At 41.4% G+C, this 25,320-nt stretch overlaps 1 protein-coding gene, 1 long non-coding RNA gene and 1 other non-coding gene across 4 annotated transcripts; 2 read left to right on the forward strand and 1 right to left on the reverse strand.

Annotated features, from left to right (window-relative positions):
* Positions 1-565: 565 nt before the first annotated feature.
* NMRK1 (nicotinamide riboside kinase 1) lies at positions 566-24,861 on the forward strand. 2 transcript variants are annotated; one of them, XM_040449328.1, is made up of 9 exons: positions 566-650; positions 2,027-2,090; positions 7,465-7,555; positions 7,843-7,891; positions 13,646-13,793; positions 13,886-13,957; positions 14,985-15,118; positions 17,424-17,507; positions 22,880-24,861. In XM_040449328.1, the coding sequence occupies exons 2-9, from the start codon at positions 2,062-2,064 to the stop codon at positions 22,897-22,899; spliced, it is 627 nt and encodes a 208-aa protein (XP_040305262.1). In that variant the 5' UTR covers positions 566-650; positions 2,027-2,061; the 3' UTR covers positions 22,900-24,861. The 2 variants fall into 2 exon arrangements, with proteins under 2 accessions (XP_040305262.1, XP_040305263.1); XM_040449329.1 differs by lacking the exon at positions 566-650 and having other exon boundaries at positions 15,012-15,118.
* On the reverse strand, positions 4,547-11,052 carry LOC121013615 (uncharacterized). The gene is made up of 3 exons (XR_005782806.1): positions 10,954-11,052; positions 4,850-4,907; positions 4,547-4,724 (listed from the first exon to the last, which is right to left on the reverse strand). It is a non-coding gene; the product is annotated as an uncharacterized LOC121013615 (long non-coding RNA).
* On the forward strand, positions 20,583-20,696 carry LOC121013815 (small nucleolar RNA SNORA12). The gene has a single exon (XR_005782941.1). It is a non-coding gene; the product is annotated as a small nucleolar RNA SNORA12 (small nucleolar RNA).
* Positions 24,862-25,320: the final 459 nt, after the last annotated feature.

The following is a 25,320-nucleotide window of genomic DNA, read 5'->3' on the forward strand; positions in this document are numbered from 1 at the left end:
ATTAAAATACTCATTTTGGGTTTGCTCTGGGCTATTTTAGTTTCTTCCCCCCCCCCCCCCCATGTAAATGACTCTGCTGTTGAGGAAAACTTTGTGCTGAGAAAATAAAATACATGAGTCCAGGGAATCAGATGCCCCAGATCAAATAGGGGTTGTCTCTCCAGGGACAGCCCGTGATTTAGTTTGTAGTTGATCAAGCTGGTTTTCGCCTCATGGGGTCTGCTACTACATATATTTGGAGTGGGGCAAGTCTTGATTGCTGGCTTTTAAGTGTGATTTTAAAATAGTTCTCAAAGTGGGCAGCAGGCAGTGTAATAACACAAAGTGTGGAGGTGGACGGTTCCAGCCCTGCACTTGGAGTTCACCTTGGTGCTGCCCTGTGCATCCAGTGCGGTTTCTGAAATAAATGACTTCTGGTATTGCTGGGCCCACCCTCACCCCAGCACCTGTCTTGCTTTGGCTTCTCCCAGTTCCCCACCCCTCTCAGCACATGGTCACGTGATTGGTGCTACTAAATTGTAGCCGACATTTACCCAAACAGTCTTGGGCAGGCTGAGACTGCTGACTACCATAGAATTAAGGGCTCCTGTTTCGATAAAAACTTGCATTTGACTGTGGGAATTCCCTCCTGAGCCCAAGCAATTTTACAGGTACGTTCTTGACTCTCACTCCTTATTTCTGAATTGCTCGTTGCCACCCAGATAATCCCCTCAAGCGTCTCTCCAGTGCCACAGCCACACTTGTTCTTTGCATGCTGTGTAATTGATCCAATATCCTCATGTGTATGCACAGCTGTGGCATGAAGCAGGGGGACCAGGAGCCCTTGCCACTCAGTGTTCACAGCCATTAATAATACATCAATAAAAATGACATCTATTATACATGAGAGCCTCACAATTAAGCCAGCACATACGGGCATCCTTTCTTTGCTCTTGGTAATAAAGTGCTTTTTCGCAGCTTGGAAAGAAGAAGGAAAATAAGTCGCTTGGACACAGATCAGCGATGGGAATTGGGAGGGCTGCTGGGGGTCTCCAGCTCCGTGGCCACTCACCCCAGTGGCCCAGATTAGCTCCCTGATCACCCCACCAGGCCAGTCCAGAATAAAGAGCAGCATTAGTTCAGGCAACCCTCAGGAAGCACTATTGTGAGATTCCCTGCAGCTGCGCCTCCTTTTCACGTAAAGAGGTGAAAACACTCCATTAGAATATCCATAGGACTGCTTTACTGAACCTTAGGGGGCCTTGTGTGAAACTGCCCTCCACCCACTAGACGCAGGGTCAACAAACAATGGCTTGTGGCTAAAACCTGGCCCTAGGCTTGAACATTTGCAGTCAGTTTTCTGATTAGGAACGCTAACTTTGAAATCCAGCAAGAGAGATGTTATCCCAGTAAGAAAGGAATTCCATTCTTCTCGTTAGTAGATGTGTATTACAACAACAAAACTGTACTCCATTATTAGTTTTGACTTCCGTCAAAAAAAACCGTTATGCAAACTTGTTTTCTCTCTTGTTGTAGAAGTACCTACGTAATAACTTTGAGCTTGCCTCTTGCCTCCCAAAGGCCCAAATATTTACTACCGGGCCCTTTTCTGAAAAAGTGTGTCTACCCTGGCCCTGGACTTTGATTTTTGAGTGAGAAAATAGTACCCTTAAAGGGAATTCACTTTTTTGCCTCTGACCAGCAGTGACGTTTCCCCCCAGCTCTGTGGGTTCCCTGCCACTGGGGAAATAAACGGGTCATCTCCAGGTGATTGAATCTTAAAACTGAGTTTCAGAGTTATGAACCTCTGTCGTGTGTGGTCTCTGAGACTCTGGCCTATAAGCCTGGAGCACACGCCAGCTGTTGTGAGTACGACAGAGAAGCTGGTACGAGGTGAAGCTCTTCTCCTGAATGTGGATAATCCAGTGTGGGGTTCCCCAGAGGTCATGGTCATCCTTGCCCCTCAGCTGGCTCTCCTAATTTAGGGGTCTTATTTCTTTAGATATCCAAGTGACACACGTTCAATTTTTTTTTTTTTAATTTTTAGGAAATTTTACGAAGACGTGATTTTCAAAGCTAATTATGAAAACATTTGTCGTGGGAATCAGTGGGTGAGTAATTTTGCTACAAATAGCCGGTGGACGTACTCAGGATGTCCACAGAGTGTTTTCCTGTAGACGTGGTGGGGAAGGAGGAGTCAGGATTCCTGAATCCTGAAGAAAGGAACAGGCCACTGGCTGTTTTATAAATGGCGGCAGGAGATGAGAGAGTCTCTTACAAACAGATAAACAGGACCCTCAGTAATCAAAATCTGCCTGTTTTACCATTTCTTTTCTGGAGTTAACATCAGATGCTTTTTTATCCTATGTCCTCATTGCCCTGGCATAATTATTAGCTGTGTGCCCCTCTCCCTCTCAAAAGTGTCCTAAATTATATGGTCGCCCAGTCTCTCTGGTACCAGAGGTGTGCATGCAAATAAGACAGCAAGGGACATTATTTGTCTTGCTACTGTTTTATGTTCATCTTTCTTCTGGGTACATTCACATTGTGCATGGTCCAATTAATGAAATACTTGAGACTATTAAAATTAGAAGTTTGTGATTTGGGGGAGATCACTGTGTTATTGTATTACATTACTGTGGTAAGTAATCAGAAGTCGAAGGGGATGGATCCAGTGGCAGAACTCTGCCTTGTCTGGCTCCCATCTAACCAGAACCAGAGTTCCGGTTTTTTTCTGCATGGCTTCTCTTGTCCATGCCTTCCCTGCTGCGCTCACTGCCATCATCCTAATTCAGACCCTCCTTCCCAAATTCCAGTCCCTCCCCCACTTAACCTTTTTTCCATTCCTCTCTGCCAGTTGAATCGTCTTGCAAAAAAGTTTTAATTATTCTCTCGCTTAGTGAACAATAGTCAGTGGTTATCAGTCACCCAGAATGTAATCCAAGTATCCTGGTGCATGAAGACCATTCCATACATAATAAAAGAAATGCATTAGCTTCAGGGACAGGTAGGCTGTAGGAGAGGTTTGATACAGGAGCTCTGTGGTATCCCCAAAGACTTGTTTCTTTCCATCTCTTTGTGTCTTCCTCCACTCGGATCCGTCCTAGACTTGGCTCCACGTTTTGGTCACAAGGACCAGCAGGTCCTGAGACTTTATTCTTCTTAGCCTGCCTCTCTCCCTCTAAGTCATGGTTTTCCCTTTGACGGCACTAGCTGTACCCTGTGCACACAGTCACTGTGGCCAAAGGGATGAACCTGCCTTGATGAGCTTAGGCCAGCGGGGCCCTGCCCTGGAGTTGAGAGCAGGGTCAGTCCACACCAGGCCTCGGAAGCAGGGGTGCACCTGGGGAGGCAGCTGCCCAGTCTACTCTAGCATCTAGTCCAACTTGCATTCTACGTGTTCCCTTCTTCTCAATATCTGCCTCGGGCTTTCTTGCCACGTGCACTGGGTGCTGCCCACACCTCCCTAAGAAAGCCTCCTCTTTACTCTCTCTTCCTCAGCAAGTGCCAAGATTTCATTTTAGTGCTGCTTCCGCGAAGCACCTGCCAGACTCGGCTGCAGTGACCTCTGCTCCTACCTTTCTTCCTTCCTCTAGACTCAGTGTTGGATCTTTCTTGTATACTTACCACTTACTACCCTATGAAATAATCATTACATTAAGACGTCCAGGAATAGTGGGGATTCCAAAGCGTTCAAGAGTCAGTCAAGATCCTGAAAATGTAATGCATGTGTGATGATATTCACTTTTCCGGGGAAGGGGTATATAATCTTTACCAGATTTTCATGTTAAAAAATGTGATGTTAAAAAATATAACTCCAACTGACTAATTTCACTTAGCATAATACCCTCCAGTTCCATCCATGTAGCTGCAAATGGCAAGATTTCATTCTTTTTGATTGCCGAGTAAGACTCCATTGTACATAGATACCACATCTTCCTTATCCATTCATCCATAGACAACTACGTGGGTAGAACTGAAGGGTATTATGCTAAGTGAAGTTAGTCAGAGAAAGACAAATATCGTATGACTTTACTCATATGAGGACTTCAAGAGACAAAACAGATGAACATAAGGGAAGGGAAACAAAAATAATATAAAAAACAGGAAGGGGGACAAAACAGAAGAGACTCATAAATGTGGAGAACAAACTGAGGGTTACTGGAGGGGTTGTGGGAGGGGGGATGGGCTAAATGGGTAGGGGCACTAAGGAATCTACTCCTGAAGTCATTGTTGCAGTATATACTAACTAATTTGGATGTAAATTTTAAAAAATAAAATTAAAAATACATATATATCTCCATGGGCCTTGGAGTTAGACTTTGTATGCTGTCACTTGCTAGCTGTTATCTTGGGCAAGCTTTATGAGTATACGGTTTTTCAGTCCTTAGGTTCCTCAACTTTAAAATGGAAATATTAATATATACCTGCTACAGAATGGATTTCCTCTTGTTTAAGTACCTACAGATAGCCTTTTTAACTCCTCCTTAGCGCTCTGTCCCAAATAAGTATTCCAAATATACTTAACCCTCTTGTCTCTTGGCTATGTAACAAAAAAACAAATGGACCAGGACTTGTGCGTTTATTTGGGTGTTGTGAACAAAGGCGGAAGTGGCTCCGAGTAGGTAGTCGTTTTCCTTCCCCGTAGCCTAGGATAAAGCATGCACCTGTCGGGACACTCTTGCCCTGAGGTTGGAATGCACGTGAGGTGGTTGTGATCTTGGCGCCTGGTGGTTCTGAGCATGCTGAAAGGGAAGAGTTAGTCTTAAGCTGTCACCCGAGCAGGATTCCAAGTGTAGATCTTAGACTGGAGCTTGTTCAATTCCGACTTGTTAAATTCTTGTGAAATTCCCTTTCCCGTCTGTCTCACCTGGACTGCCTTCTGCCTGGTCTGTCTCCTCCAAGTCTACAAAACCGGAGTACCTGTTCTTCATTGTCTCCAGCTAACTCAATGAGAAGGGATCTAATTACTGTTGGTTTGACTGTATCATCTGAAAGGGATAAGTCTAGAACACGACACATTTTCTAACCAGGTTGCCTATACTGTAATAAAGTTATCCCTGTTTACTCTCTATTTTAAACCAAAGTTCAGAATCTGGACTATATAAACTCAACATGGGTTGTGGCCTTTTTTGTTAAAAGGGAAAAAAAATTGTACCAGTATTTTCTCAAGGCGAAAAGTAACACCCCGCCCCACTTTCCCGTCTTTTCAAGAAGATCACCCATATCCTACCCAATTATGTATTCTAAGGTTAATTGGAAAAACTTGACTCCTATTTCTTGTACTTTGTAGGTATGTTGTATAGGTGATATTGAATAAATCCAATAAACAATTTTGGTGAATTAATGTTAGTTTCTTTTCTAGATTTTAAATATATTGTACTCTTTCAACTGGGATTAAGCACAGGTTCTCGCAAATAAATGTGCAGTTAAGAGTTTTTCGTGCCATCAGGGCACCTGGGTGGCTCAGTTGGTGAAGCGTCCTACTTTGGCTCAGGTCATGATCTCACGGCTCATGAGTTCAGTCCCGCTGATAGCACAGAGCCTGCTTTGGATCCTCTGTCCCCCTGTCTCTCTCTGCCCCTTCCTCACTTGAGCGTGCGCACACACACACACTCTCTTTCTCAAGAACAAATGAACATTTAAACAACAGAAGAGAGTCTTGTAGTGTGGACATTTGGTCGTATGATGAAGCCTTGACTTAATATAATATTTTGTTGTTTGTTTTCCGAGAAACCAAGTGGTTTTATTGTAGCATGGGAACAGGACCTGTGAGCAGAAAGAGCTGCCTCAAGTAACTTTACGTTTTGTTTGTTGTTGTTTTTTGTTGTTTTGTTTTTAGAAGAGACAGAATACCAGGAGGGGAGGGGGGAGAGGAAGAGAGTCTTAAGCAGGCTTTACACTCAGCGCGGAGCCCGTGCAGGACTCAATCTTATGACTCTAGGATCATGACCTGAGCCCTTATCCAGAGTCAGACAACCAACTGAGCCACCCAGGCGCCCCTAGAGGAATGGTTTTAAATGCACAAAGTAAAACATAGGAATACAGAGGAAAAACCAGTTATATTGAAATACAGTTCTAAAAATATTTTCAAAACAAATTGTAGCATTGTGATATATACATTTCTTTACTAACTTATTAGATGATAGTATCCAGCGGTAGGTCTGAAAACTGCCATAAATTTGAATGTAATGATGAGTGTCGATGATGCTTCAAGATATCTGCCCCAACTGTACCATAATATGAAAATATCTATGATTTCTATTGGTGACAAAGTCACAGCTACTGTAAAGACTACTGATGTTTGTTGCTTATATTCATAATTAAAGGGGAAGCTAAAGTTCTGTTAGAATATAGTAAGAATAAAGATGTAATCTCTTTCCCATTCAAGTTCACAAAGTCTATGAGTCTGTCCACAGACCCTCAGAAACGTCAGCCCCAGGTTGAGAAAAGCTCTGACCAAATGACTAGAGAAGTGCTGTGTGTGGCATTAGATGCTGGAAAAGTAGACACACAGAGCAGTTAGTCAGGGTCCCCATTTTCCTTGGTGTCACAGTCCAGCCTTGATGACTGCATGTGATACACTTCGATGGGTTCTCCCACCTCTCCCCAAAGCGGAGAGAGGTTGAGAAAGGAGGCAGTACAGCAGAGCTGTGGATGTGTGCTAAGTGCTTGTAATAAGCCCATCCTCCAGTTTTCTCTATGATACATGGAAACAAAATCACAATGACCCGCCTGCAATTTTATACACTTGAAGGAAAAGTGCTGCTCATATTCTGTGGTTTTGCATATGAACCCTCTGAATGTTTCAGTACACACAGAACATTCTTTTGCTTCCCACATAGTAGCTATATTTTTAAGCCTTAGTATTACCCAGTTCACTTGCCCAGTACTTAGTTTCCTTTCTCCTTCATCCTTTCCAGTATATTTCTTATCATTTATTATGGTAGATCTACTTAGGGCTATGGTTTTGCCAACATATCTATGAAAGAAATAATTTCTCATTTATGTTTATTTATTTTTGAGAGAGAGACAGACAGAGTGTGAGCAGGGGAAGGGCAGAGAGAGAGGGAGACACGGAATCCAAAGCAGGCTCCAGGCTCTGAGCTGTCAGCACAAAGCCCGATGTGGGGCTTGAACTCATAGACCGTGAGATCATGTCCTCAGCTGAAGTCCGATGCCCAACCAACTGAGTCACCCAGGTGCCCCAATAATTTCTTTTAGACATTGCATGTTGTTTTATTTTACCTTATTTATTTTTAAAATTATTTATTAAGTAATCTCTACACCCAGTGTGGGTCTCGAACTCATGACCCCAGGGTCAAGAGTCACATGCTCTTACGACTGAGCCAGCCAGGCATCCCATACATATTGTTTTAAATATTCCGTTTTTTTTTTAAGATCACTTTAAAATGGTTTATATTAAATGCATCTTCCTTCTTGGTATTTCTGATTTTTTTTTCTTTTCCTTTTTTTTTTGTTCAGTGTGACAAATGGCGGGAAGACAACGCTGGCTAAGAATTTGCAGAAACACCTCCCAAACTGCAGTATCGTATCTCAGGATGATTTCTTTAAGGTATATAAAACTTCTCAGGTAATTCATTTAACACAACAAAATCCTAGTAGCCGGTTGATTAAATTACGTCCAGAAAGCCTTTGCTGAACGATACAGCTTTTGTAGTGAAGGCAGGTTCCATGCAGTAATGTCACTGATCCACTAGATGGCATTACTTATTGTTGCGGCTCTGATTTTATTTATCCTCCTCATGCAAAGCGTTTACTAAAAGTTTATCGCCTCTTCATTCTATAATTGTATTATTTCTGCACTGCACAGTTTTGATGGGTGCTTCGTTATTTTTTCAGCCAGAGTCTGAGATAGAGATAGACGCAAATGGATTTCTGCAGTATGACGGTAAGTAGATGGGTTTGTGAAACACGCACAAATGTTCATTTTCTGTTTCAAACCTCTGTCTGTGAAGACAGTCTCGAAACGTGCTCAAACACACTGCTATACTCTACATATGCTTTTGTAAAGGTTTCTGATTTATGTCCAACTATTTAAATAAATGAAACCCAGGGCGCCTGGGTGGCTCAGTCTGTGTAGTGTCTGACTTCGGCTCAGGTCATGGTCTCGTGGTTCGTGAGTTCAAGCCCCGCATCAGGCTCTGTGCTGACAACTCGGACCCTGGAGCCTGCTTCGGATTCTGTGTCTCCCTCTCTCTCTCTGCCCCTCCCCGACTCATGCTCTATCTCTGTCTCTCAAAAATAAACATTAAAAACAATTTTTTTAATAATAAATAAATAAATGAAACCCTTTTTCCCCAGTTTTATATTTAAAACTGAAAACATTGGAACAATAGATTTTTTTTTTCTAAAGCTAGAACAAGGTATGTTTGCTGGTACTATATTCATCCCTGCCGGGGGGGCACACATAGCTCTACTCTCACCCCCTCCCTGCAGTCTTGCTTGGAACAAAGTCCAGGCTCATCCTGTGGGCTTCCTTCCCAGTGACCAAGGTGCACCGGACAGCTGGTTTCTTCTTTCCACTGTTCATAAGGGTTAGTGAATATTTTTTAGATGGATTCACCTCGCTCCCTTGCCCAATCTAATACTGTTTTGAAGCCAAAGGATTATAAAGTCAGAAAATATTTATTTTCCTCTAGAGAATGTCATGCTAATAAACTATATTTAATGGTCTTATCAACTTTGATAACTAACAAGATGATCACTGAGTGTTTATGCAAACTGGCAGCAGAAACAGCTCTCTTAAAGACCCATAAACTGTGTTCTTTATTTTTAACTTTGACGACCTTAGAGGAAAAATGTTGTGTAATCAGTTCTTACAGACACATGATAGTTTTAAGAGAAGCAAAATCCTTGACTCGCTGCCTGTTCTTGTGTCTTGAACTGTAGCCAGGATATTTTTTTTCATTTCCTCCCCCCCCCCCCCCGAAGGTTTGTAAGGAAGATTATTAAAAAGTAAGAGTTAAGCAAGGAAAAACCATTTTCAACAACGGACAAAGAATTATTTCTAATGCAAATGAGTTCTTATAAACTGATAAGAAAAACACTAATATTCTAATTGAAAAATGTCCAAGGATATAAATAAGCTTTTTACAAAAGCAAAAGGTTATTCGATTAATAAATATACAATAAAAAGTCAACCTCAGAAGTAGCCAAAGAGTTGTAAATGATTTTTTCCCACTTATCTTGCAAGGAGATTTTTTTCTCAGTGTTTATTTTAAGAGAGAAGAGCCCGTGTCCACACACGTGCACATGAGCAGGACAGGGGCAGAGAGGGAGGGGGAGAGAGAATCCCAAGCAGGCTCCATGCTCTCAACATGGAGCCCATCGTGGGGCTCAATATCACAAACCCTGAGATCATGACCGGAGCCAAAACCAAGAGTCAGATCCTTAACTGACTGAGCCACCCAGGTGCCCCAAAGTGAACAGATTTGGAAAGAAATAATTATCTAATGATGGCACAGGCTTAATAAAACAAAAACTTTCATAAATGGAAATATCAACTGACATAAGCTTTCTGGAAGGGAGACTGAACGCATGTCCCAAAGTCCTTAATATATTCATGCCGTGTGTCAAGTGTCCCACTTCCAGGAGTCTATCTTAAGGAAAATCTGAAATTTTTAGGCAAGTACACAAATTTAAAGTAAATCAAGGTAATGTTGAAATCTTTATGATAACCACCAAAAGGTTAATTTAAAGACACAAAGCTATCAAGTTTATAAATAGATGGAATCATTAAAATGTAGTTGATACATACAAAATAAGTCAGAAGAGGTAAAAAACAGAGAACTTAAAAGAAGTCAAAAGATACGGAAAAGTAGAAAATGAGTGTAAGATGATAGATTTAAGCCAAATATATTGGTAGCTACATTAAATCAATTGAACTAAAATACAACAAAGATTGTCAAGCTGGATTGAAAGAAAAATAAAAAAAGCTCCTTACAAGAGATATATTTAAATATTAAGACAAAGAAAAGTAGACAAGGCTAGAAAAAGATAATGCCATGTGAATAATAATGCCTACTGAAAGAAATATGGTATAACTACTAATCTCAGACAAAGTAAACACAAAGAGTGTCACTAGAGATACTGTTACTAATATATTACTAAAAACAAAGAGATAAATAAGTTAATTCAACAGGAAGATAAACAATCCAAAATTTGTATGCACCTCATAACATAACTTCAAAATATGTTAAGCAAAAACTGACAAAACTAAATGGGGAAATACATAAATCTATAATTATTGTGGGATTTTTAAAAAATTTTTTTAAAGTTTATTTAATTTTGAGAGAGAGAGTGTGTGTGTGTATGTGAGTGGGGGAGGGGCAGAGAGAGAAAGGGAGACACAGAATCTGAAGCAGGCTCCAGGCTCCAGGTTCTGGGCTGTCAGCACAGAGCTGCGTGCAGGGCTTGAACCCACCAACCGTGAGATCATGACCTGAGCCAACGTCAGACACTTAACCAACTGAGCCACCCATGCACCCCAGTTGTGGGAGATTTTTAATACAACTTCTTCAGTAACTAGTGGGAAAAGCAGACAAAAATTATAAGGGTATAACAGATTTGAAGCACACAATTAACAAACTTAACTGAACTAGCATATATGGAACATGTAGCCAATCACAGCAAAATACACATTTTGATTTTCTTAAGAATACAGAGCACATTAATTAGAGAGCGTATGCAAGGGCATGGAGCAATTCCTAGTACATTTCAGTAACTTGAAGTAATATAGAGGTATCTTCTAATCACAGAGAACTGAATTAGAAATCAGTAACAAAAGAGTAAGCAGAAAACTCCCAAGCGTTTAGAAATTAATCAGTATCCTTTCTTTCTGGAAAAATTTAAACATATGCAAAAGTTGGCAGAAAAGTATAATGAACTCTCATGGATTCAACTTCTAAATGATGCACTCTTGACCAATTTATATTTCATCTGTACCCTTACCTTCTCCTTCTATATTTTTTGAAGTAAATTCCAGACGTCATCACATTTCATCTGAAGCAAAGCACTTCTGTGTATCCCGTGGGCCAAAGAATAAATCGCAGTGAAAATCAGAAGATCCTTTTAACTGAACAGTAATGAAAATATATTAAAACTAATGGTATTTCTGGTTGCAGCTAAGTTGGATTGCCCCCATTCCTTGCTCTTCCTCCCCCTTATAATTGAAAATCCTGGATGGAACATGACAAACAAAGGAAGACTCGAAGATGAAAAGAAGGGAGCCAAACGCCTAGGGCCTTCAGGACTTGAGGAAGGGCATGACTGTGATTCTGTGGGTTTTCTTTTTACCTGTCATATATCCAGGAAGGGGTACTGGAAGGGTGTGAAACATGGAATCATCAATAGGTGCAGACAAAAAAAGCCCCAAGAAACCTGTTCCCTCTAGTCAAAGGACCAGGAAAAGGATGGCCTACTCAAATCGAATATCATTTTGATAATATCCACCCTATTGTAGCTAAACACAGAGGGAAAAACCATCGTCCCCTCATGGTGTCAGCAGGGACTAGTGAGCAAGACTTCTGGACCCATCCGGCACCAGCAAGGCAAGGACCCCACCGGGGTCCTATCACTGGAGCCAGAGAGCTGGATTCCCACAGCCACCTACAGCAGAGACAGGATGACGCGGTGTGAGGTGGTGTTACTTGAGACTCCACTGTCCCCACCCAAGGAGCGTCAGCTACTGTCAGGAGGATGCAGTTGAGAGCTGAACGTCTGTCCTCACCAAGCAACAATGAAGCTACACCTGCATCTCCCCTCGTGGCTGCCCCCACTCCATGTTGGTGAGGTTTAGCAGGGGGATGACCACCCATCCCCACCTAAACCTGCATACTACACCTAAACAGGGTAACTATTAAAAAAAAAAAAAAGATCAAATAGGATCCAGAGCCTCACAACATAATACCCTAACCTTCCAGGACGAGACTGAAATTCATTCGTTACATCAAAAACCAGGCAACTCTCAACTTGAATGAGAAAAGAAATCAACAACCACTCCATGATTACCCAGATGCTGGAATTATCTAACAAGGATTTTAAAGCAGCATTCATAAAAAGGCTTCAGCTAGCAATTGTGAACATTCTTGAATCAAGTGAGAAATGTGAAAGCCTCAGTAAAGAAATAGAAGAGGTAAAAATCAAATAGGAATTTTTAAATTGACAACATACAGTAAACTGAAATTTTAAAACTCACCAAATGGGCTCAAGAACAGAATAAATATGACAGGGGAAAGAATCTGAATTTAAGGACAGAACAGTAGAAATTTATCTGAACAACAGAGAGAAAATGGACTGAAAAGAAATTAACAGAAATATGGGACAATAACAAAAGCTCTAACATTCATATCATTGGAGTCTCAGAAGGAAAGGAGAAAGTGTGGTGCTAAAGAAGTAGGTAAAACATCATAAATTTGGCATAAGACATAAACCTACAAATTCAAGAATCTGATCCCTAAGCAGATTAGACAAGACGGATCAAGAAGAAAAGAGAAGGCACAAATTACAAATATCAAAAACAACAAAGGTAGTATCACTACGGAGCCTACAGGCATTAAAAAGATAAGAGCATATTATGGACGTTCTGTGCAACTAAATTAGAAAACTTTAATGAAATTGACAATTTCCTGGGAAAATGCAAGTTACCAAGGCTAACAACAGAAGAGAAAATCCTAAGAGTCCTATGTCTATTAAATAAATTAATCGATAATTTTAAAACCTTCCACTAAAAAACCTAAGTCCAGATGGCTCAATTCAGTAGTTCCAGAGTAGGGCTCAGAAATTACAATTCTGGTAAATTCCCAGGTGATACCAATGCTGTTGGTCTACGTACTATACTTTGAGAATCAGTGTTGTAGAATACTTTTGCAGAATTATAATTGTAAGCTCAGAAGGTATGCTCAGTTTAGAGTTTGAAAACGACATATTCGTGTCCTTTATAAAATTTTTAATGATTTTTCTCTTAATTGCCTATGAGAATGCTTTGTATATTAAAGATGTTGTGAAATACATTGCAGGTATTTTCCCCAGCATATCATTTATTTTTCAAACTAATTTATAGATATTTTGTTATCAAAAATATTAAACTTTTATGTAGTCACGGGGGGAACAGGCATTATAAATAAAGCAAGATTAGCCATGAGTTTATGATTGTCAAAGCTGGTAATGGGGCCATGGGAATTCATCGTACTCTACTTTTGTATATATTTGAAATTTCACATATTAAAAATGTTTTGGGGTACCAGGGTGTCTCAGTCGGTTGAGCGTCTGACTTTGGCTCAGGTCATGATCTCCAGGTTCAATGGTTCGAGCCTCGCATCGGGCTCTGTACTGACAGCTCAGAGCCTGGAGTCTGCTTCAGATTCTGTGTCTCCCTCTCCCTCTGCCCCTCCCCTGCTTGCACTCGCTCTCTCTCTCTCTCAAAAATAAATATTAAAAAAATTTGTTTTAAATATTTCAAACATATCAATTTGTCAATAATAGAGTTTAAATTTATCTAAAATATTTATTAGCTATTTTGAAAGGTAAATGAAATAGTATTATTTTATGTATTTATAGAGCCCTAGACATACTCATCATACAAAGCCACATCATAAAACTTTTGTTGTATTCATTTCATGTATTTTTGTACATTTACTTGAAGTGCTTGAAGCGCTCAATATGGAAAAAATGATGTCCACCATTTCCTGCTGGATGGAAAGCCAAGGACAGTCCCTGGCATCAACAGACTCTGGAAGTGCCGAGGAAATTCCCATACTGATCGTCGAAGGCTTCCTTCTCTTTAATTATAAGTAAGCATCCTCAACCTTATACTGACCTTTAGTGAATGGTGGGGGGGGTGGGGGAAGGGAAACCTTGCAAACTAAATATGCTGTTATTTTAGGCCCCTCGACACACTATGGAACAGAAGCTACTTTCTGACCATTCCGTATGAAGAATGTAAGAGGAGGAGGAGGTGAGTTTTGATATCACCTTTGTGGATTGGAATTCCAAGGACAAAATATGCATGGGGATGAAAAGTACAGCATAGGGAATAGAGTTGGTCGTGTTTATAACAGCTTGTATGGTGACAGATGGCAGCTAACTCGTGGTGACCATGGAGTCACATATAGGCCCGTTGAATCCCTGTGTTGCACACCTGAAACTAGCGTGTGAACTGTACTTCAACAAAAAATAAAATTTTTTAAGCAAAAACATTTTTAAAATTTTTTAAAAGACAAAATTGTAGGAAAAACAAGGAAAGAACATTATTGAGCAGTGTATATGTCAACGAGGCCTCATCTCTTCTACATGAAGAGCAAAGCCTTGTTACATAAATGCTCATCCACCTGGACTAATGCAAATTATTTTTCTAACATACATTTATTTATTTGTTTATTTAGACAGAGAGGGCGTGAGCAGGGGAAGAGGAGACAGAGAGAGAGAGAGAATCCCAAGCAGGCTCCGAGCTGTCAGTGCAGAGTCCCATGTGGGTCTCAGTCCCACAACCATGGGATCATGACCTGAACTGAAATCAAGAGTCGGGCGTTTAACTGACTGAGCTACCCAGGCACCCTGCAAATTACTGTTCCAAGAAAAGGCCTTTCGACAAACCATTTGACTTCTCTGTCCTAAATCTTCAAGTGAGCCAGTCCCATGTTGATTATAATTTTAAATTTGTGAACCATTGTTCTGCTATAGCCACAAAGGACACCAGTTAGTTGAAAGCTTAATCTAACATATCAGTTCCTCTGTCATTATTTATGTTGATATTTGCTCTTGATTTTTTTATAAAGCACTGAAGCGTAGGCAAATAATTATGAATGGTAGCGAATTACAAAAATAATGTTTTTGGAACCCGGAAAGTAAATCCATTTTATTGTCTTTGTAAGTAGCACTGAATCTAAAATGTATGTATGCTCTTAATCCTGTTTAGATTAAGTCTCAGTGATTTTCCCATTATCCTGATCACTGTTAGTGTATCAATTGTGTGTTTCCATCAGTATAAAGTTTCCTGTGTGTTTTGATAGTACGAGAGTCTACGAGCCTCCAGACACCCCAGGGTACTTTGATGGCCACGTGTGGCCCATGTATCTAAAGCACAGACGAGAAATGGAGAAGATCACATGGGAGATTGGTAAGCGCCTTTTCTCCCTCTACAGAGGGCATTTACTTGTCTTTGCCTTTAAGTTCACAAGAGCAAGGACGTTAGGAGGTTTTTTACTCGTGGATTACATAATAAAGGATCCTTCTAAGCCACAACACTCTGGGCTCCTCTGCTTCCACAGTAGGCGCTACTGGTTTCTGTTTCTCGGTCTTCAACTCTCGTCAAAGCCTGTCAGCTTCTAGGTGGTCATTCATGAAACTCATATTGAGTGAATGTCTTCTGTGTGTAAGGCAGTGTCCTGCTGATGTCAAGGGAAGTAAGACAAAACCTGCCCCCACTTGTAAGAGCCAACATTCTGTCCAGGAAACAGCCGCTAAAGATCCTGGCTGCACGAGCATGTCCTCTCTAGCTATGCCAAGTGCTGTGCTACCAAGTTCCAGGGGGACGGCCCAAGGCCCAGCAATCAGGGAAGGCTTCCTTGAAGAAGCCTCTTAAACCACACTCTAAAGGGTTTAAATGGACAAAGGGAGATAGGTCGGTAGACAGAAGATCACTCCAGAGTACCCGAAAAGACCAGGGACACAAAGGAGCTAGTAGCACCTGAGAGAAGGTTGGTATATTTTTGGTAGAGAAAACTGAGAGAGAGGTGATACTGGAGACACAGGGAAGATCTAAACTCTACCAGGCCAGTTAAGGACTTGGGGCATTATCCTGGGAGAAGTGGGAAGCCCTGTACAGAGAGGTTTTAAACAAAGACATGGTAGGGGCACCTGGGTGACTCAGCGTCTTGTTCTTGACTTCAGCTCAGGTCACGATCTCACGGGTTGTGGGTTCAAGCCCCGCATGGGGCTCTGCGCTGACAGCACAGAGCCTGCTTCGGATTCTCTGTCTCCTCTCTCTGCCCCTCCCCTGCTCGTGCACTCGCTCTCTCTCTCAAAATGAGTAAACTGAAAAAACAATTTTAAACAAGGACATAGTTGATATCAAATTCTTGTTTTAGTGCGATTCCCCTGGCTATGTGAGGGTGGATGCAGAGGGTGTGATGTTGGACGCGTGTGCTCAGTAGAACAGGGTGACGAAATAGATACGGAGCGGCACTCTCCCTCTCCATCTCAAATGCCACTCTAACCATGCCCCCCACCCCCTTTGCTGAAATACCGTCAGAGTCTCCAGCTTTCTGGCATAAAATCCAAACATACTTCAGGGCCCCTAAAGACTAAGGCACAGACAGCCTTGCTCTAAAATCTCATCCCTACAGTGTTCCGACCTCCCAGCTTCTAGCCACTCCAAACTGTGCATCCTTTTCTTAACAGACATGTTTATCTCTTACCTCCAGTTTTCTTTTTTTTTTTTTTTAATTATTTTTGTTAATGTTTATCTATCTTTGAGAGAAAGAGACAGTGTGAGCAGGGGAGGGACAGAGAGAAAGGGAGGCACAGAATCTGAAGCAGGCTCCAGGCTCTGAGCTGTCAGCACCGAGCCCAAGCTCAAACTCGTGAACTGTGAGATCATGACCTGAGCCAAAGTCGGACGCCTAACCAACTGAGCCACCCAGGCGCCCCTGACCTCCAGTTTTCTGATTAAAGAGTTCTTTCCTTCCTTTAACTACATAGCTTCTACTTTTTCTTCAAAATTAACTATGCCAGTTTGGGTAAAAATATCTCCTGGGCCTGGAGAATTCTGAGTCAGTACATACGTGGCACAGCCCAGACCCCTGCATGATTCAAGAAGCTTCATAGGCAAGCCTGATGCATACGTAGGTTGGAGAACCACCCCCTTAAATGATTCTTTTGGGGAGACACCTCTGCAGTGCTCCTAAAGTGCCACATGCACAGTACCACGTAACTCTTGCTTTTTCAAAAAATAACTTTCACATCTGCTAGTATGCATTTCTGAAACCAAATTTTTTTTAACTTATTGTTCCTGACTGTAATCTATTTCTCTCTTTAATGACTATTCATTTCTTTTTACATTATGGCCCTGCATTCTTTGTTTAAACCTATTTGTATTCTTTTTTTTTTTAAGTTTATTTATTTATTTTGAGAGAGTGACAGTGTGAGTGGGGGAGGGGCAGAAAGAAAGAGAGAGAGACAGAGAGAGAGAGAGAGAGAGAGAGAAAGAGAATCCCAAGCAGGCCCCACACACTCAGTGCAGAGCCAGGTGCGGGCTCAAACTCATGAAACCATGAGCTCATGACCTGAGCTGAACCCAAGTATCAGACACTTAATGGACTGAGCCATCCAGGCACCCCAAACCTATTCGTATTCTTAAGAGATGTCAAGTGCCAGAGTAAGAATCCTGTACTAACCGATCCACCCTCCTTTCTCCTTCCCAGTTTACCTAGATGGAACAAAATCTGAAGAGGACCTCTTTAAAGAAGTGTATGAAGATCTAATACAAGAACTAGCAAAGCAAAAGGGTAAGTATTATGGATGGTGAAGGAACAGCCAGGAAAATAGTTCATTTTATACCCAAGAATGGCTTACCAGAATGCTAATGTAGGAGTGATTATATCCATTCATTCATTGCTTTGAAGATAATTCAGAATCAGAGACTCTGAATGGGTTTGGGGACTTGATTATTTTGTTTATAAGGTTTTTTTTATTTAAGGGTGAAAATATGTTTATGTTATGTCATTTAAATTGTTTAGTAGATGGATGTTATTTCAATGGGACTGAAATTATCCTTTGAGCAGAGTGAAGTTAAAATGCTGGTGATCTCATTTTAGTATGTCAAGAATTCCCCGTTTCCTTTATTCTTCTAGAAGATTTCCCATGAATTTATTTTCCCAAATGCTTCAAAAATAAACACAAGATGTTAAAAAATATTTATTGAATGTTTCCTTAAGGTGTTCATATAAGATGACACATTTTGCAAGTACCAGAAACTTTTCCTTTATCTAGTTTAAGCACAAAGAAAGTACAGGGGTAGTGGTGGCTTCAGGCTCAGCTGGATCAAGCTGGTTCAAATGTCATCTTCAAGACTCTGCCACAATTCCACGTTCTGTTTGGGTTTCTTTTGAAGTCAGACTCTCTCTACTGACAGATACGATGGCTGTGACAGCACCATACTCCTAGGCTGAACAGCCTCTTAGGCTCAACAGTAGAAAAAGACCATTAATCCTTTCCCAAGATTTCCCATGAGTTGATAAATGTTGAAGCTGGGTTTTGGGTTCCAAGGGGTTTATATGTGATTCTCACTGCTTTAGCATATGTTTAAAATTCTTTATTTTAAATGTTTTTTTTAAAAGCACTTTTAGGGGGAGGGGAAGAAAAAAAAAAAAAGAGGTTAGAGTGGGAGAGATCCAAAGCATAAGAGACTCGTAAAAACTGAGAACAAACTGAGGGCTGATGGGGCATGGGAGGGTGGGGAGGGTGGGTGATGGGTACTGAAGAGGGCACCTTTTGGAATGAGCACTGGGTGTCGTATGGAAACCAATTTGACAATAAATTTCATATATTAAAAAAAAAACCAATATGAAAGGACAAAAAAAAAAAAAAAAAAGAAAAGAAAAAAAAAAAGCACTTCTACATTTTAGCCGAGCTAAAAATTCTCAGGGAAGATTTTGATTGGTCCTGCTTGGGTCACATGCCTTGTGCTAACCCAATCACTTTGGCCAGGGAGATGGCATACTCTGATTGGCTAGGACTGGAACATGCGCACATCTTGTAATTGAATGCCTCTCTTAAGGCCTTCTGTTTAGGGGGAGAAATTCCCCAAAGGGAAAGCAGAGCAGGTGGTAGAAACCAGAAGGATGAAAAAGCATGAAGGGAGAACAAAACTCTAGACCTACCTGCTGTTATATTCGAACTGTTTGAACTAACAGGGTTTTCATGGTGAATATATGCAAAATGCTCATTCAAGAGAGATGGGTATGAGTCACTCCTGCAGTGGAGAATATTACATGCATTTAACTACCCTAGTCCAGATGTCATCATCTCTAATAAGAATTAGATTTCCTTTGTTCTCAGTAAATCCCTGTCTTACAAGGGGACTGAGCCCAGCCAGCTAGCCCACTGGTCCTCCACACTCCTGGTTTCAGGCTCAGCCCTTCACGGAGGCAGGAGCCCATTTGAAGAAATTTCAGTAGCATTTTAAGGTTTCTTCTAGTGGAACTTACAGTCCGTGGCAGATATACCGGACTACCTCTGCCATCTGTTACTTGGATGAAAGGCCGGGAAACTCAGCACTGGCATGAATGGCTATAAGGAGGTGTAGGGTGAAGGGGGCGTTCAGCCTTCATAAATCATAGCCCCTGAGCCAGGGCCTCTTTCTGAGGGTTATCAGCTCCCTTTCTGGCCCTAGTGAGATACTTCAGGGTGTTTTAGCTGCTGGACACCTATACCTTTCCATCCTCTTAATAATGGCCAGTGCTCAAGTCCATTTCTGTTTTTTTTTTTTTCTTTTTTTTCTTTTTGTAAACGTTTATTCATCTTTGAGAGAAAGAGCATGAGCAGGGGAGGGGCAGAGAGAGAGGGAGACAAAGAATCCGAAACAGGCTCCAGGCTCTGAGCTGTCAGCACAGAGCCCAATGCGGGGCTCGAATCCACGAACCGTGACATCATGACCTGAGCTGAAGTCAGACACCCAACCAGCTGAGCCACCCAGGCGCCCCTCACCTCCATTTCTTAGTGACTAAGTCGGACTCTGTGGCGTTGCCTTGTCGCCCATCTCCTGATAAAGATGAAAGGAGCCTTAAGCAAATAGCTCAGGCAAACCTCACCTAGTTCCACACCACACGCCAGCATGTGCCATCCGTCCCAGGGCCCAAGAACAACAGGTATGTTTTGATGGACACTGAAAGCCCACAAGAAAGTACATGTCCACGTATGTGGCACCCACCTTTTCCCTTGCTTACGTCCTAGAGGTTTGTAAGGAGTATTCACCTTCACCTTTTAAGGCTATCTCGTTTGTGTCGTGGATATTGGGTAAAGTTAAGTAGGAGAAAAAGTAAAGAATGTTAAAAAAGCTATAAAGTCCAAAGTAGATGAGCTTTTCCTACCTCTTAAGATCTGTGTTTTGTTTTGTTTTTTTTTTTCCAGTTGCCTTAGTAAGTTCTGGTAGTATTTATAGTAACCGCCCCCCCTTCCCAGTTCTTAAACCGCGGCGCCCTGGCAGAGCCTCCTGGAGGGATCCTCAGTGTGGCCTGGTTTAACCCACAGTCAGGGGCTGAGCTGGCAGGGAGGCCTTGCCCGTGTTTCTAAGCACTACTCTGCAGGCCTTGCGTAACATCTCCTAAACCTGCTGAACTCAATTTCCACTCTAAGCACATAAAATCATAATTGTGGTAAAGTAATAATAACGAGAGGGAAACAGAGATTGAATTTAATTATTAATGAAACAAATGACCCAGGAGAGTAAGAAACATAAAGTTCTAATTTAATCCTTATTTAAATTCAGTGTTTGAGGCAAAATGCAGTCGTTACCCATTCTCACGATGACAAGGCAGGCTAGCCATCGGAACATCCAGAGTCCTTTTGAGAATGTTTCTTTTCATGGCGATGGTTTTCTTTCTGGCACACTTGTTACGTTTTCAAAGGAGTCCGACTCTGCCACATGTACTGGGTAGGAGCTAGAAAAGGTTGGCGGAAGAGCGGCTCCCACATGCGGGAAGGAAAAAGGGGAAAAGTGTGTATTTACATCTCATTATAAAAGCATATTAATTATTTTTTAAAAGTTTTTATGTAAAAAAAAATGACTTAAATTCAGTCAGCAGTGTTACCATTTTAATGAGGACACAGTCAATATTTTTGCTGTTCCCATCAGTCTCTTTACATGGTTACATGGTTACTTGCCATGGTTTTTTGTTTTTACATTAGTATTTACTATTTAAGGAGCTTTATAGAGCTTATTATAAAATGAAACTGAGCAAAACTAAACAGCTCTCCTAGTGAAAGGAGTCAAGGCTGAGTTCTGTTTTGCTCATTAAAAGTGAGTTATAGGGACACGAGGGTGGCTCAGTCAGGTAAGGGCCCAACTCTTGGTTTCGGCTCAAATCATGATCTCACAGTTGGTGAGTTCACGCCCAGTGTCGGGCTCTGTGCTGACAGCGTAGAGCCTGCCTGGGATTCTCTCTCTCCCTCTCTCTCTCTCTGCCCCTCCCCTGCTCACTGATTCTCTCTTTCTCTCAAAATAAACTTAAAAAACTTTTTTTTTTAAAGTGAATTATAAGGGGGTACTTGGGTGGCTCAGTTACGTGTCTGACTCTTGATTTTGGCTCAGGTCATGACCTCAGGGTTGTGAGATCAAGCCCTGAGTCAGGCTCCGTGCTGGGCATAGAGTCTGCTTAAAATTCTCTCTCTCTCTCTCTCTCTCTCTCTCTCTCTCTCTCTCTTTCTCCCCCTTTCTCTCTCTCTCCCTCCCCTCCGCCCCCCCCTCTGCCCCTCCCCCTGCTCACATGCTCTTTCTCCCTCTCTAAAAAAAAAAAAAAAAAAGTGCATTATAAGACTTGCTTTGACATCTCAGTGGAGAAGAAAGATGTCCTATGTTACATTTCAAATCTAAGGAATAAGAAATTGCAAAATAAAAATTTGATAAAATGTGTGTATTTTCTTTTTGGTATTTTTATACATTGAATTTAAAATGTCCAATTAAAGGTAATAGTAGTATAATTATCTAATACAATAGTCTACATTATCATAGGATTAATGACCCATTTCACAATTGCTGGACATTTAGTGCCATCGTAAGTTTTTCACATTAGCAAATAATGTGCTATAAAAATATCTGCCTATATCACTTGTTTTCTTCTTCTTGAATTATATTAAAATTTTTCAGGGGCACGTGGGTGGCTCAGTCAGTCAGTTAAGCGTCCGACTTCAGCTCAGGTCATGTTCTCATGGTTCAGGAGTTCAAGTCTTGTGTCAGGCTCTGTGCTGGCAGCTCAGAGCCTGGAGCCTGCTTCGGATTCTGTGTCTCCCTCTCTCTCTGCCTCTCCCCTGTTCATGCTCTGTCTCTGTCTCTCTCTCAAAAATAAATATTAAAAAAAATTAAAATTTTTTGGAAGTAGCACTTGCTTGGTCAAAGACTATAATCATTCTTATATTTACATACTTCAGAGATGACTACACCAAAAAATGTGTGTTTTTCCAACACAAACTATGTAGCACAAATACAACAGGTTTATCATTGAGTTTCAAGCCAAAGTCCCAAAGTCAGGCTCACATACGCTTCCTTGGTTTATGAAAAAAGATTAAAGGTACCAATACACTTTTCCCAAATCAAGGATAACATTCCAAAACAGTAATTCTAGTACAGCCAGCCACCCTTTGTGATATTCTTCTAATTTTCAAACTATTTCATTCTTTTAAGCCAATGATTATTATACCAATTGCAAATGATATTGGGTATCTGATATCTTCAGATAGGCTTAAATTTAATCAAGGATTAAAAGAATGAGACTTGGCCTCTATTTAGTTCTTTGTGGAAAACCAGCATTTCTGGTCCCAGAATCCCTGTGACGTTAACATTAAGATTTACTGTTGATAGTGTAAACATTTCGGGGCGCCTGGGTGGCGCAGTCGGTTAAGCGTCCGACTTCAGCCAGGTCACGATCTCGCGGTCCGTGAGTTCGAGCCCCGCGTCAGGCTCTGGGCTGATGGCTCGGAGCCTGGAGCCTGTTTCCGATGCTGTGTCTCCCTCTCTCTCTGCTCCTCCCCCGTTCATGCTCTGTTTCTCTCTGTCCCAAAAATAAATAAAAAACGTTGAAAAAAAATTTTTTTTAAAAAGATTTAATAAAATGGAAATTGGAATTCTCTACTCATTTCTCTTCTGCTTGTATTTGTTCCCAAGGTTTGCACGTGACAACGTAGAGATGGAGTGCACTGAACCCTTCGGGGGATGAATTAGGAAACTCGAAGGCCTCTATTTAAGAACCTGCACGAAGATACAATATGTACTTTGGTATGATGACAGCTGTAGTTCGTTTGTGTTACCACATATGATTTCTGCCACGTGAGGAACAGTAAATAGGGATCCGTGCCACTGGACGGGAATGTACCTTGTTGAGTTGTTCTCGCTCCAAGGAGTGCAGAGATACAGCATTAGCTCACTAACGAGTCAGTTCCTCTAGACCAATGATCATCAAACTTTTCCAAATAGGACCAAGTACGAAATAAGGTTTACATCACAATCCAGTAGAGATGTAATCCATTATGTTTGTGTGTGTGTGTGTGTGTGTGTGTGTGTGTAGGTATATATGTGTGCAATGTGTGTATAGAGATACACACACATACAAGGATGACAAAGGATTTACCTAAAGCATGCTGATATTTTTCTATTTTTAATTTTTTTATAATCTTCATTACCATCCAGTATCGATTCTATTTCCTGCAAATGAAGGCTTTACCAGGAGTAGCAGTCACATTGAGCGAATCAACAATTTGCTGCAATGTCTTTTTTGTGTGGGTTCTGTCACTGTGGCTGCTTTTCCTGTTCTTGCATATGTGTAAAACCACTGGGTCGTTGTGTCTCTTGTGTTGCTACTTTGTTACAAATGGTATATTTTCTGTTTTATTTTGGGTTTTGTCAAACCAGTGGTTTCAAGTCCCAGAAATCAGTTACAGTTACTTAGATGATAAGTAGTACCTTTGATTGAAAGGAAGAGACAGGAGATCTGAATTCTATAATGTTTTGAGGTCTCTTTAAATACTGGAATTTAAATCATGTATTATACTGATCAACCTCTTGTTTTTTTAACAAACAGATTGCTCACAATCCTTTCAGTCTTTACAAATAGAAATGTATTGTGACATTAACTTTAACTGTAACTCATTTGATCAGCTCTCATTATTTCTATATTTCTAACTAGCTTGTCCTCAGTGGCAATTAGGGAAGGGGTTTTTTTTGGTCACACGTACTACACAAAACAACAAAAAAACAAACCCTGAGCTCAAATGGCAGTTCTTCCACCTAATAGCTATATGACTTGGATCACACTATTCAAAGTCTTCATTTCCTCTTTGTAAAAGGGGAATATCAACAGTACTTAGCATGGGTGTAGCGTAGAATAAGGATCATGTTCAAAATCCTTCACACGGCCCCCAGGGCATTCCCTGAACTAGCTTCAGTGTGCCTGCCTCTCTATTCTCATTGCCCATCATCCAGTCCATTGCTGTTCGGTGCTGAGACCTCCTGCCCTCAAACTTACCAGGGCCCTTTCTGCCTCATGGCGGGCACCCAGGCTGTTCCCGACACTTGGAGCAAGTGCCACAACCTTTCCCTCCAACCAACCTGTCCCTCCACAGAGGCAGACATCCTGCTTCATCCTTGCCTCCACAGATGCTCTCAAAGCTGCCCTACCTGGCCGTCGCAGCACTCATCCCAATTATAACTGTCCTGCCCCCTACACAGTCGCTCATTTAGTGGCTATCTCCCCAGCTACATGGAAGCTCCATGAAGGCAGGTCTGACCTCTGTGACTTAGTTACAGACACGCCCCTGCTCCCCAGCACAGTGTCTGGCTCATGGTGAACACACAAAAAATACCGGGTACTTTTTATAACTTCCTGTTACATCAGGAATGGATTCACATGCCACCAATATCTTATTCGAGGAGTAGTAACTTACACTCATTGGGATTTATTTTATTTATTTTTTTATTTATTTTTTTACAAAAGAAGGAAGTTTAAGGCAAGCAGTCTAGGGTTTGCACATCGAGTTGTGAGATTTAGGGGGAAAAAGCAACAAAATTAGAGGACGCACAGGTAAATTTGAATTTCAGGTAAACTGTAGCTCTTTATCAATAACTTTAGTGTAAATAAATCCCAAACACTATATATGTAAGACTGTTGTTTTTCTGAAATTCATATCTAATGGGTGTCATATTTTATATGGCACCTCGCTTTTGCAGCGACTCAAAAGTGTCAGGAGAAAAAAAGCCAGGGTTTTCCACCCTGGACTTGTGGACCTATCACCAGGAGGTCACAGGGAAGCATTGGAAACTCCCAACATAGTGTCAGCAACCAAGAAGGAAGATGGTGTCGGGAGGCACACACAGGTAGCTGCGTGCCTTCCAGAGTTACCTACCCAACAGTGTCCCCTGCAGACTTCGTATGTCCCTGGAGCCGGAACTGGCTCACGTGGCCACTTCTCACTGCAAAGGGAGGCTAGATAGAGGGTGTCATGTCACATTTGAACCAATTATGATTCATTGTCTGGGAATGCTGCCACGGGAACAAAATCAAGCCTCTTTCAGCAAGGAAGGAGGAGGGAACAGGTGAGAAATAGAAAGTG

This window comes from Herpailurus yagouaroundi, unplaced genomic scaffold, assembly GCF_014898765.1.
Source record: "Herpailurus yagouaroundi ecotype Mexico unplaced genomic scaffold, PumYag 199, whole genome shotgun sequence".
Classification (NCBI taxonomy): Eukaryota; Metazoa; Chordata; class Mammalia; order Carnivora; family Felidae; genus Herpailurus; species Herpailurus yagouaroundi.

Excerpts from the sequence above, each read along its gene's own strand:
- NMRK1 (XM_040449328.1), top strand. The coding sequence starts at position 2,062 with ATGAAAACATTTGTCGTGGGAATCAGTGG. Across the intron at positions 7,556-7,842 it reads CTCAGGATGATTTCTTTAAG|CCAGAGTCTGAGATAGAGAT; the intron begins GTATATAAAACT and ends TTATTTTTTCAG. Across the intron at positions 13,794-13,885 it reads TTCCTTCTCTTTAATTATAA|GCCCCTCGACACACTATGGA; the intron begins GTAAGCATCCTC and ends CTGTTATTTTAG.